At 35.0% G+C, this 14,499-nt stretch overlaps 1 protein-coding gene across 1 annotated transcript; it reads left to right on the forward strand.

The window, feature by feature from the left end:
- Window positions 1-355: 355 nt before the first annotated feature.
- LOC105168156 (glycine-rich protein) lies at window positions 356-6,867 on the forward strand. Its single transcript, XM_011088111.3, has 4 exons — window positions 356-1,199; window positions 2,200-2,399; window positions 6,137-6,214; window positions 6,330-6,867. Exons 1-4 carry the CDS (start codon window positions 503-505, stop codon window positions 6,699-6,701), a joined length of 1,347 nt encoding a protein of 448 aa, XP_011086413.1. The 5' UTR covers window positions 356-502; the 3' UTR covers window positions 6,702-6,867.
- The last annotated feature ends 7,632 nt before the right edge of the window (window positions 6,868-14,499 follow it).

The following is a 14,499-nucleotide window of genomic DNA, read 5'->3' on the forward strand; positions in this document are numbered from 1 at the left end:
TTGTGTATAAATTTTTTTTATGAACTAAGTGGATATTTTTTTATTAAAAAAATACAATAAATAAAAAGTTAATAATTCCAAATTTTAATCTAAAAATTGCATATTTTTATCAAATATCAAGGTATTTATAATTTTTTAAATAATAAAAAATATTTATAATTATATTAAATATTTGGGAAGCTCGTTATAATTTAACCATAAATTTATGGAATAATCTATAAATCATTATTGATATATTAAGTACTCAATTTAATTAAAAAAGATTCGGAGTATAAAAATAAAATAATGAGAAAAAATAAAATCGCATTGATGCCATCAGCAACTCTACCAACAATACTAATAAATCTCACTCACCACATTTCCTCTCTCTCTCCCTCTCTCTGTTCTCTCTCTCTCATCGAACTCGCCGCTTCTTCCGCTTCAAAACCCTTCGCCGTCCTAGGCGGCCTAAACCATAAACCCTCTAAATTTGTCTTCCATTCACATCCACCAACCACCACATATGGCTGCGACGGCGGTGGCACTGTCCTCTTCCTCCGAGATGGGTTCTGACGGCCCTGTTCTTAATTTAATCAACAAGCGCCTCCGCGCCTTGCGCAAGAAACTCAACCGCATTACCCAAATGGAAGAGTCTGTCTCCCAAGGGAAAACCCTCAACAAGGAGCAGGAGGAAACCCTACGCTCGAAACCGTCGGTTCTTGCGGGGATAGATGAGCTGGAAAAACTCCGCCAGCCCCTTTCGCAGGCCGTGAATCAAGAAATTCAACTGGCTTTGGAGAAGAATAAGCAAAGTCCGGAGACTACTACCGAGGAAAGGACGGAGGAGGAAGGAACCCTGGAGCCTGGTGCGGATGGGGAAAAAGATGGCGTTTCGGCTGTTTCTGATCTGCTTGGTTTGGTGTATTTTGCGAGCATTTTTGATGTGAAGACTTTAATGAGGGCGCAGGATAACATGCTGACGAGGACGCATGAGAGGAATTGTTGCCTCACATATGATTACGTGACAGATGATGACGCCGCGGGTGATCCTTTGCAAGAGTGGGACTTGGACCTGATAGCGATGTTGGGGAGTCTGTTGATTTCTCGGCCTGTCAATTCGAGCTTGTCGCATAAGAATGCCTTGCAGACGTGTGTGGAGCATGCAAAACTATGGCTCGAAAAATCTGAGCAGCCCATTGACCCCAACTTGAATATCACTTGTATGATTACTTTTCAATTGCTCTCTAAGTTTGCAGTTTTGCTTGTTTGTGTGTGTTAATGGTTTTTATATATGCTTTTTTGTCAGTTATATTTGCGCTATTGACATAAATTTTTTAATTTGTTGTGGATTTCATTTGAGGAGTTAATGCTGGCTTAGGAGGTGAATTATCTATGTATGAACTGCATAAAGGTAGTCTTTGATGTGTAACATAGTGTTTTATCCATGAGTGTGCAAATATATGTGGTTGAATATGAATGTGCAATATAGACTGGGATGTACAATTTTGTAGTCCTTGTGATGTTAGTGTGAGTACCGTAGAAGCTCCTCTGTTAATGAATGGTTTGCTGAAATTATGCTTGTGGGATGTTATGGATGTAGGTAAATTTCTCATCTGTTTGGTGTAACTTGCTTCAATCTATAGAAGCCAAAAAAACTGTTCAACTTATTCTTGGATACATCTTAGTTTTCCTTGGTACTACCCGTGCAAATATGACATGATAGTATGTGGTTGGTATTCCTTGGTGATGATTAGTACAGCATTGCTCTCTGTGTGAAAACTTATGTTCTCTAATTCATCTGTGAGTATGCTTATTGGTAATTTTGTATTGTGGCTTTGAAGTCTGAGAATATTATTTCCTCTTTATCAGTATTTTAACACCTACATAGGCTCTCGAAAAGCATGATATGTGTTCTCATGTCGATTGCTATATTGTCATTTATAATCTTGAACCACAGTTTTGAGAGAACTGGAATTTGTTGGATTAAAATAGTGGTATAACCATTCAAATATTCTTGTAGTGGTTTCTTGTTTTGTTCTTGTAAATATTTCAATTTTCTTTGTGATGCTTTTCTGGAATGTTTATTTTAGGTTTGAAAAATGCTGCTATTATGACGTTCTTCAAAATGCTTTGACTTCTTTGTATTCCGTAATTTCTTTGGTTAATTTTTTGAGATAAGGATTATTTCATACCCTTTTCTACTCATGGGGACCATTTTAGATGCTGGTTTGAGGGAGAAGCTAGACAAAATTATGGCCTCTGACTACTTCACAACGACTCCAGAGATAAAGGCTCCCGTTGAAGTGGCTGCAGCTGTTGGAAATTACACCTCTTTTCAGGTTCCTATGCATGCGTCTGTGATTCCTCAAGACAGTTTTACTCTTCCAGTGGAAGGTTCAGCTGCAGAGTATGAGCAAGAGGTGAAATTATTTTATTATGGATTAATGAAGTTATTGTGGCTTGTCTTACAAATTAAGCTATGTGTTATTTTGCAAATAGTACTGCACTACTGTTTATTTGGTAGAGGATTTTCTGATGATGAATGCTATATCATGACCAAGATGGCTGGATCTTTACATGACTGGACAGAAATTACTCTTTTTCTGATGTTATTTCTAGGTCATGTGGCGCAGAAGATGGTTCTAATTCACCCCTGGCCGTGCTGCCTGACTGCACATTTGGAGACTTGAAGTTTGTAGGATGTCAAAGTTTTAATTTGTGAGCGCTTTAGACGCTGGGTCGTTTTGTCAAGTTTCAAGAACTTTTCTTATTTCAAGTCCTGGATTTACTGCATCAGACTATTCAATTAAATGTTCAGTCCTGAGTCCTCTATTGAATCTAGTTAAGTAGATTCCAAAGCCTCAGTTATCTGATCTAGGATGTTTGCAGAACATGCTAGCAAATCCATACAAAATTGTGTGATGAACATGGTTATGTATTTACAGACCTATTTTTGCTTCTACAGTAACTGCAGTCACTCATTTAAGTTTGGAACTCGTCATAGGGATTTATCTGTTGTTCAAAACCTTTGTATGGAATTAAAAATGTCTGGACCCTGGCAAAAGAAGAAAGAAAATCACTACTCCTGTGAGCTATGCCTAGAACCCACCATATTCCATATCCTTCTTGACGCTGATCTTCTAGTTTTCTGAGTTTTTCAATCATTGGAAGCTATCAAAGTAAATTGAGTAAATCAAGGAGTGAAAGGCTTCAGGTCCACTAGAGGCAAGAGAACATAAACCTCTTTAGTCTTTCAGGAAGAGATGAGATCCTTCTGCGAATTGATCAGGCCATTTATTTATAGTTATGCATGCTCTTCTATATATGAAAATTCATGCTTCTTGTGTAGTTCAGTTGATATATTTTTTTTGTGTTGAAGCTGATAACAACTCTCCTGCATTTAATTCAAGGAAAAAGTAAGCGGTCAGCGATCTATATAAAAATACAAGAAGAAACTGCAGCCTTATTTATAGAGACGCTTAAACATTTAGTTGAATACAAAGTACACAATGATTGGAAGATTTTGTATGATACCTTTGCATCAGTTTGTTGTTTCATTGGGATTACAGGAGAGTACAGAAGTACTGAAAAGGCAGCGGGGGGAGAAACTTTGATCGTAACTCTAGTCTTTGAGGATAAAAGTAGAGGAGCCAAGATAAAGTATTTCGAGTTAAGCAGATTTTGGGTTAGGTTTGATACATTATGACTCTAGGATTTAACATTTTTTGGTTTCTGTGTGTCTCTGATGTTTGATGCTCTATTATCACATCTTTATCCCCATATCAACCTCTACTGTGTAACCTGAATATCTTTTGCTCGAGCCCTGGAGTCACTTTGGTATTCTCGTTACAAGTCCTAAGTCCACACATATTAAAACTATTTGGGTCTTCTCTATCTTGGCTTGTTTGTCATCCAGAACCTTTTCTGTCTTTTTTCTTTACCCCCTCTTTTATTTTTTTATACATGTTTTTGGATGGGGAATGTGAGTGTTGCGACTGACTTGAGTTAACTGTATCGTTAATGTGGTTCACATAATTATTATGAAACACTGATCCTGTTGCCAAATGAGGAGTTGAACACGGGAATAGACTCGGTTGTAATCATGCTCTTGAAATTTTTTAGACACGGTTAATGATGTAGCATCTCATGCCAACAAACATTTATTCACCTTTCTCTTCTAGTCGTATCCTTGCAAAGATCCAAGTCTGGAAGTTACGGATTTTATAGTGCGAACGTACCAGGATGACCATATGCATTAATTCGTGGTGTTACTTTTACTTCACCTTTCCAGTTCATTAGGCTTTGTTATTAGCTGGTGATTCTCCGGCCATACTGCATACATAGGGATGCTGCTCTTTTTAGAACATTTTGCTTGCTAGTTTATATAATCACAATGCTCTTACAGTTACAAGTTTTGCCCGAATATATGACATTATCCCTGAAGCCGAACACAAAATAGAAAGGGAAAGATTGAGTCTCAAGTATTATTAGGGAGTGCTGCTAAATCACTTTTTTATAGTGCGAACGTACCAGGATGACCATATGCATTAATTCATGGTGTTACTTTTCCTTCACCTTTCCATTTCATTAGGCTTTGTTATTGGCTGGTGATTCTCTGGCCATACTGCATACATAGGGATGCTGCTCTTTTTAGAACATTTTGCTTGCTAGTTTATATAACCACAATGCTCTTACAGTTACAAGATTTTTGCCCGAATATATGACATTATCCCCGAAGCCGAACACAAAATAGAAAGGGAAAGATTGAGTCTCAAGTATTATTAGGGAGTGCTGCTGAATCACTTTTTTATAGTGCAAACGGTACCAGGATGACCATATGCATTAATTCGTGGTGTTACTTTTAATTCACCTTTCCAGTTCATTAGGCTTTGTTATTGGCTGGTGATTCTCCGGCCATACTGCATGCATAGGGATGCTGCTCTTTTTAGAACATTTTGCTTGCTAGTTTATATAATCACAATGCTCTTACAGTTACAAGATTTCTGCCCGAATATATGACATTAGCCCCGAAACCGAACACAAAATAGAAAGCGAAAGATTGAGTCTCAAGTATTATTAGGGAGTGCTGCTAAATCACTTTTTTATAGTGCGAACATACCAGGATGACCGTATGCATTAATTCGTGGTGTTACTTTTACTTCACCTTTCCAGTTCATCAGGCTTTGTTTTTGGCTGGTGATTCTCCGGCCATACTGCATACATAGGGATGCTGCTCTTTTTAGAACATTTTGCTTGCTAGTTTATATGATCACAATGCTCTTACACAAGATTTTTGCCCGAATATATGACATTATCCCCGAAGCCGAACACAAAATGGAAAGGGAAAGATTGAGTCTCAAGTATTATTAGGGAGTGCTGCTAAATCACTTTTGGGTTTGAGCATTTTGCCGACAAGGAGGGAGTCAGTCCTGTGATTTTTACTGGCTCTAAATTACTATATATAGTTTTAGGCATTCTGTCTGTTGAATTGTGTGAGAAGTGTTCCGAATTTGGACAGGCAAGAATGTCAAGTCCAATTCTCAGGTGCTATAACAAGATACCTATTGTATCTTGTTTTATCTTATTAATTTATGTTTCCTTGAAATTATGTATATGATTCAAGCAAATGAAAATGTAATTTATGGGGCATGCTTGTAGATACATGTGATGTCCTCGCTTCAGTAACTGGCTCTGTTTACCTTTAACTTCGAACTCTTGGGCGACGACATATACCTTTCTTTAGTCTATGCATGGTAGAGTTTTGGTTACGAGCGCTTAGTAAGCTCTAAGAGTTATTTAACCATACGAGGTCATCTTTGATTCCCTTCAATACTCCCCTTTTTTATTTCTTGCCTATCAAAACCGAGTTAGACATTATGTAGACCATCTTATATTAATATGTCATGATGGTTGTCATTTAGTGATTTATTATTTCCATTTCTCGTGGTTATTGATGAAAATTGTGTGATTAATTCATAGTAGTTAGCTGAGTAGGGCTGGGTGCAGATATTGTCCCCAATTATTATGTGCATCTGTACTTGTCTCTCCATTTAGGTCTAGGAAATACATCTGAATTAAGTTACTCTGAGTATCACTTTGTCTAAGCCTTCGATGTATTGTCCTTCAAATTTTCAATTGTTGACCTTCTGTCTTGCAGGAAGAAGAATCACCAAATTCCAATGGCAATGAAATGTACGGTGATGAAACTGGCCCTGTTGAAGAGCCTCATCAGGCGGTATGTTTGCTTTCATAAAAGTAACAGTTGGTGAAGATTCCTGATTCTGCTTCTTTTTATTGCCTTTGTGTGTTGTTAATGAGTTGACGTAGCATATATTTTCATTTTGGTTTAGGGAGGATCTGAGGGAGAAAATGTATCAGAACTCCAGGCTCAGGCGGAGCCAGGAATACCTGATACGGAAGAAGATCAGACCTTAAGAGATATGGACTTGAAGGAGCAACAGCATACCACTCGAAGGTCACACCAAAACTACAGAGGTGGTCGTAGTGGCAGTGGGGGTGGCCGCAGAGGATATGCTAATGGTCGGGGGGGACGAGGAACCACCAGGGGAGGCTATCAAAACGGACGCAACCAATTCTACGATCAGCCCGGAAGCTATTACCCAAGAAACAATTACAGAGGCCGAGGCGGCAGAGGTATGGGTAGCAACTATAGTTACCATGCTTCTGCGAGTAACACTGGCCATGTTCAGATGGCATCTTGATATTTTGTTTAGGGTGGTTATCGGGTTTCTGCGTCTTGGGGGTAGGTTGAAGCATTGCTCATGAGTTGATAATTATGGTTCTAGTGAAACCTGTTGCACCCTCTTTTTGTAGTTCCGTGAATGGGAAAGTACAATTTTAGAGAATGAAATCTTTTTGAAACTGCAATGCTTGTGCATCTTAATTTTTGTTTTCTTATCTGCCTCACTTGGTCATTCTTCGTTTCTGCATTGTGGATTAAAAGTTTCAAATCCATCATATGCATTTTGTAGTATAGTTTTGTTTCACAGTGACCATCCGACTAGAGAAGATGCTTGTGCAGCGTAGCTCTTATATTCTTGTGATTGCTTGTTGGCTTGCCTGTCTTGAAATCTAACATTTACTATTTCTTACCTTTATTGGTGGTAGGCTCATGTGTACAGTACAGTAAGAAATCTGCTGTAAATGACTACTTGCAGAATCTGTGTAGTTGCTGATGTTTACAGTTTAAATTTTCCTTATTGGTAAATGGCATTTCCTTCCTATTATTTCTTGTATTTTCTGATATGCTTTTTCAATAAAATTGCTAATGATCATCTCCATATTTATCGTTTTTTCACTTGAAAAATAATAATCTTTAACCATTACACTATGGCATTAATTATTGTATTTAACATTGGTCAAAATTATTTAAACAATTTGCTCAATAAATACACATGCAATATATATACTTCATTGGAATAGCTCTCTTATCTTAAAACTCATCTACCCAAATTCATCAGTTATGGAAATTATATTTGTATTTAACATAAAGTAAACTATACAAGCATATTAAAGGTCAACATGTTGAAATCAAGAGTATTACTAATTTGGCAAACAATGAGAATGCATTTATAATTATATCAAATTTAAGATAATTCATTGTAATTTACCTTACGTTTTTTAAGGACATTCATATTTCAAAGGATCCTGTAATCAATTATCACTCACCATCTAATACTACCAGGATATATGTCCTTGAGGGTAGCTCAATAGTTCGGTTATAAAATTTTCTTATGGGAGTCTCCTATTCGAACATTGAATGTGTGCATGAGTGCAATTACAAAAACATAGCAAGAATATTTACGGTTGCAAGATGTCTTCACAATTTGATTTCTTAATAATTTGAGTCCTTGTGTGCATTTTTTTAAAAGTAAAAGCGACGAAATATTATTAATTGAAATAAATCGATTATAATAATTTTTGTCGAATATCAATACTAACAAAGATTATCGCAATAATTATACTTTAATCAATAATATTAAATAAACTAACTTTAACCAACACCTACTATTACAACATACAATAACTAATATAAAATAGAAATAACATCCCACACATTCACTATGACCCAAAATTTTCAACTCCCTCTATCAAATATTCAGTTTCTATTTCACTATTAGATGAGATAAAGATATTTGAATCACTCCTATATTATATTTATTTTTAATTTTATATTAATAGATAAGTTGCTTTAATAAAGTATGAGTCTGGCAGCCACTAATTATTATTATTATAATTATAACAATTTATTTCATAATGAGGTGGTCAAATACATCAAGAATTAGCATCGAACAATAATCTTTCTACACTTTTGCCTTTTAGTAAAGCCAATCTTTCTATGCGGTTAATAGGAAAAGAGAATCCAAGTGATCAACAAAGTTGCTACACTATCATGCTAAAAACGTTACTCCATCTAATCTACTCAACAATTTCTTTATAATTGAAGTTAGTAAGTCTCACAGGTTGATCGTTTGCTATCTAATGTGAATTGTGTGAAAATATCAATTCACCAAATGACGAGTTTAAGATGGACATATCGTTGTTCGAAATAATGATACCTCATTTGAAAACTAAACATTTGAACAACATATACTTAATATTTTAAAAATTTACAATTTTGTCACTTCACATCCAAATAGTTGGGAACAAGAAAAACGAAATCTTTAGATATGTTGTTATACTGAAAGATCAAAACAGTTTACTTAATTTGGTACGGGTTGTATAGTTAGAGCTCATGTTACAACGATCGAATGGTAGAGTAATCTGCTTGCTTTAAAAAAAAAAAAAAAAAAGAAGTCCTGCTTTCACGTGCACCGAGTGCTATGCCACTTCTTCCAGGATAAGACGGTACAAGATTGTAACACTGCACTGCATCAGAAATCCTCCTCAATCAACAACTACCAGAACTTGAGAAACAATTGAATCAATAATAAGTGAGGAAGAGAAAGAAGAGCTAAGAGTATGTATTTGCAGAAGTGTATAAGTATTGCATTTTTTTCACTTTTACAGGTGGCTCTATTTATGGAGCTTTCAATCATTAATACAGAACTAAACAAAAAAATGTTTAGTAACTGTAAAAATATTTTAACGTTTTAAAATTGTGAATTTGAAGTTGGAAACTTCTTAAAACTATTGGGTTTAGATTTAGGATTAATTCAAACTTTCTGCAAAAGATAGATATTAAGACTAAGACGTTTGTCCGTGTCTGATTTGGGTGGAGACATGCGACAACACGTGTGGGGTTTCCACAAGTCCACTATAGTCTCTTGTCTACATTCAAATGATATTGAGTATTGGACTTGATGAAAAGATCATTTCTTTAAAAGATTTACAATGTAGGACAAGCTAAGAGTTAATTTAACTCTTACAACCCCATCTCTTTATATATATACTTTCCAAAGAACAACTCAATTTCTCAAACTTTCAATATAACTACACATTCTCATTCTCCTTTTCCATTTAATCTATGGATTCATCTTATTTGAGATCCAACTTATTAGATTAAAATTGAATCAAATTGATATCTAATTATGCCAATAACAATAATCCCCATTAATCCATAAATTTGAGATTTACTCAAGCTATCATGACTTGCTTTCAATAGTTGTACCTTTCGATTTGAACTATTATCTAGGTTATCTAACTTCGGCTGCCACGGGATCAAATAGAACTAAGCCTTGAATTTGAACTCATAGTTGTGCCAGTTTTTGTTAGTAACAATAGACTATTGTATTGATTTGTAGGATTGACATTATAGGCCATGTGTCCCGATCCTATTTCACGAATGCTTTGAAGAAAAACCCATTACTTGAGTTGCGACCAAACAACTGCATTCACTTAGTTGGGCATCTCTGGGGATGCACTGCTTGCATCTTGTATGAAAGACTCGAGCCTGTTCCAAGTTATACTCTTATTTTACTTGCAGTTTATAACACTTTCTAGAATCATAGGGAATAGACTCCAAATACAAAGTATCAACCTAGTTTTAAGTGCTCGAACGCATCTACGACTTGTTTATACCATATTGAACCTTCATAATGGGATCCCCATTTGGAAGGTTAGGTTGCCATCGCAGATATGACATTCTTGAGTTTTTAGTCCAATCCCCAATTTGGATCAAGTTCTTTTGTCAAACGATCAACTACATTATCCATTGTACCCACAAAGTCACCATAACTCTAACACCAATTCTCTTATAGACCTTGAGTCTAGTTTGGATATCTCTTTTGTTCTCTTAATTTAACTAAGGACTCCTTATTTTTGCAATTGTAGTTTGGCTATCAAAATGCACTGCAATAGGCAGAAGTGGTTTACTTACAATAGGAAGTGTTTTGAACAATCCATACAACCACTCTACCTCTATCCTAGTTCGGTTTTAAATATAAATTGGGTTATCAAAGTCTGTTTTGAAGATTTGTAAGAGACAACGCCTCCACCTAAGATAAATACATATCCTATACACCTATTCCAACCCGAGTTTTTGACTCCCTTAGAACTGCAAGAAACTTGCGATAATGTATGGCCACTCATGTGCCCTTAAGGTACCTAAGTACCCTATGCAAAGCTCATCAATAGGTTTTATTAGGACAACTAGTGTGTCTAGCAAGCTTCGAGACAGATAAATATATATTTGGTCTTGAGCCATTAGCTAAATACTGCAAAATCTGAATAATGTAAAAATGATACCAAAACACCAATTTAATTTTTGAAAAGTGCCATAGAATGATTACATGGTGTCTTAGCAATTCTACACTCTTTATAGCCATATTTCTCAATTATCTTCTCAACATAATGAGATTGAGAAATAACTATATTATTAGTTGATCAAATTAACTTTGTGCCAAGAATCACAATTGCCTCACCCTTAACCCTTCATTTCGTACTTATTTTTCAAGAAAGACTTGGTTTTGGTTATTAGTTCTATGTTCGATCCTATAAGCATAATATCTTCTACATACATGCAAAGTATTATACATTTATCTCCATTAACCTTACAGTGATACATTTGTCTCATTAACATTGAAGCCAAAACACATAATTATTTTGTCACCTTTTTCATGCCATTGTGTAGGAGCTTGTTTTTTTTTAGTCGATAAAATAACTTAACGAGTTTACGAACTTTTCGCTCATTTTTAGGAGCTAAAAATCCCTCAAGTTGATTTATATATATTTCCTATTTGAGATTACCATATAGGAATGTAGTTGTAACACCCATTTGGTGAATAGAAGGTTGTCATCGAAGAAAGTGCTATAAGCACCCGAATAATTGTCAATTGAGCTACTGAGGAATAAGTATCAAAATAATTGATTCTTCTTTTTATTCAAACCCCCTAACAACCAACCTGACCTTAAACTTATTTATGGTGCCATCAGATTTCAGTTTCTTCTTGAAAATCTACTTACCTCCAATGTTAATATATCCGGGAGGGAGATTGACTAGTTCCCACGTCTCTTTAGTGATTATGAAGCCTATTTCACTTTGATGGCTTCCTTCCACTACTTGGCTTCGGATAAAGCCATTGCATTTTTGAAGGTTACAGAGTTAACCTTGATACTGTAGGTGACAAATTTACTTTCAAAATCCTCAACGACTCTAGTTTTCTTACTTTGTCTAGGTTCGTCTAACTCCTCATGTTAGGACCAACCCCCACATTTATCATCTTTTCCACCTAAAATGTTAAAGAATCTAAAGAAATATTTTGAGGTATTCACAATTTAATAAAAAATGCGTCTTCTAAGAAAGTAGCATCACCAAAAAGCTATAGCATTAAGATCATACCTTGAATTTTTGATTTAGTAACAAAAATCGTAGGGCATAGCTTGTTTCTATATAGCCTAGAAGTACTACATCAACAGTCTTAGAACCTAACTTCTTTCTCTTGTGCTCAAGGACTAGCACTTTTTTAAGACACCCCCCACACTAAAGTATTTTAAAGGCTTGATTTTTCTACCTTTTCATAGTTCACAATGAGTATTCGTATTGTGTTCCAAAGGGACTCTATTCAGAATATGACAAGCCGTATTCAAAAGCCCCTCCCCACAAATACTTTCGTATTTCTAATGTAATTAACAGACTGTTGATCATGTCTTTAAATATTCTATTTTTCATTCTGCTATTCCATTGGAAGATGGTGAATACGAAGGCCTTCTTCATGAATAATGCCAAACTTCTTGCGATATTCACTAAACGTACTCGATTCATATTCTCTTCCCTTATCAAACCTTAGTCTTTTATGTTTCTTACCATTTTGGGTTTCTACTTCGCTCTTAAACAAAATAATTTTTTTTAAGACTTCATCCTTATTTCCTATGAGATATACATAAGAGTACCTACTCTAATCATATATAAATGCGATAATGTATTGTTTTTGGTTCCCAATTAAAAGTCCATTCAACTAAAAAATGTACGTGTATACTAATTCAAGTATTTTTGAATTTCTGTGTACGATAAGGTTTTCAAACTTGTTTAGTTTCTACACATATGAGACATTTGCGTCCTCGTTCAATATTGTAATTAGGAATTAAATTAAATTCATTATCCATTTAATTGAACCTACATTTAAATGACCTAATCTACTTTGCCATAAAGGAGACAATTCAACATCATAACAATAGAATCAACAAGTTGTTGCCAACAAAAGTACCAAACTATTGTATTACAACTTTATTAAATTTAAAGGTAATCTCACAACGTTCACTAACTAATATTGAACCACTAATTATATTTCTTCTAACAGTTAGGACATGGTGCAACCTGAAGGAAACTTTAAGTTCACGCTTTCTATCATAAGGCCTGATAACATGCATAACGCGATTTATCAGCACAAACGTAAATATTTTCTCCAGTGTTAATCAACTAAGCAATTCATAAATAGTTATAAGTTTGGGTTGTATAGAGAAACATCCTTCAGTTGTTCCTGTGGTGCTAGCATCGTTAGGTCCCCTCAACATATTGACAGTTGTGTGCTCAGTCTTGGCTTTTTTGAGAATGAAAATCCATGGTCAAGTGTTCAATCTACCGATAGTTTCAATAGTGTTTGTTTGCTTTTGTCGTGGTCTTGTCTTGATATTTTTAGAATTCGAATTTATATTATTAACCATTTTTTTCAATTACTAAATTGGCCCCGAGTTAATGCTCAACCAACATCCTGTGAGTTTGATTCTGATGCTATTCCTTAATGCTAATAACAACCCTGAGATCTAGGGACAATCTCCCTTTTTTATACTTGAGTGTTATGACAAAATTTTTCCATGACTTGGGAAGCTTGTCAATGATTGACATGACTAGAAACTTCTCAGAAAGCTTCATCTCGACACCAGACAGTTTCAAGATTAATTATCTCATACATTTGTTCAGTTACAGACTTATCCTCAACCATCTGATACTTCAAGAATTTGAAAAAAGAAAAAACTTTTTGAGCCTTGTCCTGAAATTATATTTCCTATCCTACTCATCCTACAACGATTTTACAGTGTATGAGTCGGAACAATAGACATCAAAGAACGTATTTGACAATGCTGACAAAATAGCTTATTGACCTATTTGATCATGCTCAATCTTCTGCCTCTAAACAGTTTGGGATCAGTATCAATTGGTTCAAATCTAGTCACCAGAATCATCGTCAAAAGTCCTTTCTCGTTAACTAAATCTTCATCCGTTGTTGCTTACGTTTGAAGAATTGGCTTGAGAACTTTTTTGGAAGACAGGACAACTCAACTTTGGACATAAACACATACGAAACAGAGGGAGGAAGAAGAATCGCAATAGACACATTAATTGGCCATTGGAGAAAATCGAAAGCTTTAAACTTTAAAAACGGATTCATCTCAAAACACTCAAAATTCTTTAAGATTGTTGGAACTAATGATATTTCAGGATAGTGTTTTGAAAACCAAACGTTTGAATAAAACAGATTTAATATTTCAAAATTCACAATTTTGTTGAAAACAATATGCAAACAAACAATTAGGAATAAGAAAAACGGAACACGTAGATATGTTGCTTATACTAAAATACCAAAGCAGTAAACTTAGATTGGTACGAGTTGTATAGTAACAACTCGTGTACAACAATCGAATCGCAGAATAATCTACTTATCTTGAAGAAATAAGATGTCTTGTTTTCACGTGCACCGAGTGTTATGCTACTTCTTCTTGGATAAGGCGGTACATGATTGCAACATGCATTTCCTCGATCAATAACACAGTCACCAGAACTTGAGAAAAAATCGAGTCAAGAACCAGAGAGGAAAAAAGAAAGAAGAGAGAAGAATATGTATTTGCAAAAGTGTGTAAGTGTTGTTTTTTCTCTTTTGCAGGTAGCTCTATTTGTAGAGCATTCAGCCATTAACAACTATTAACCCAAAATTAAATCAAAAAACATTTAGAAACTGTAAAAAATTTAATGTTTTAAAACTGTAAGTTTGAAGCTGAAAACATTAAACTGTTAGGTTTAAATTTCGAATTAATTCAAACTTTTTTCCAAATGATAGATACTAA

The sequence above is a fragment of the Sesamum indicum genome, linkage group LG8 (genome assembly GCF_026168435.1).
Source record: "Sesamum indicum cultivar Baizhima isolate 11 linkage group LG8, ASM2616843v1, whole genome shotgun sequence".
Classification (NCBI taxonomy): Eukaryota; Viridiplantae; Streptophyta; class Magnoliopsida; order Lamiales; family Pedaliaceae; genus Sesamum; species Sesamum indicum.

Coding starts and splice junctions, on each gene's coding strand:
- LOC105168156 (XM_011088111.3), top strand. CDS start 503: ATGGCTGCGACGGCGGTGGCACTGTCCTCTTCCTCCGAGATGGGTTCT. Junction 1,200..2,199: donor CCCCAACTTGAATATCACTT/GTATGATTACTT, acceptor GGACCATTTTAG/ATGCTGGTTTGAGGGAGAAG. Junction 2,400..6,136: donor CTGCAGAGTATGAGCAAGAG/GTGAAATTATTT, acceptor TCTGTCTTGCAG/GAAGAAGAATCACCAAATTC.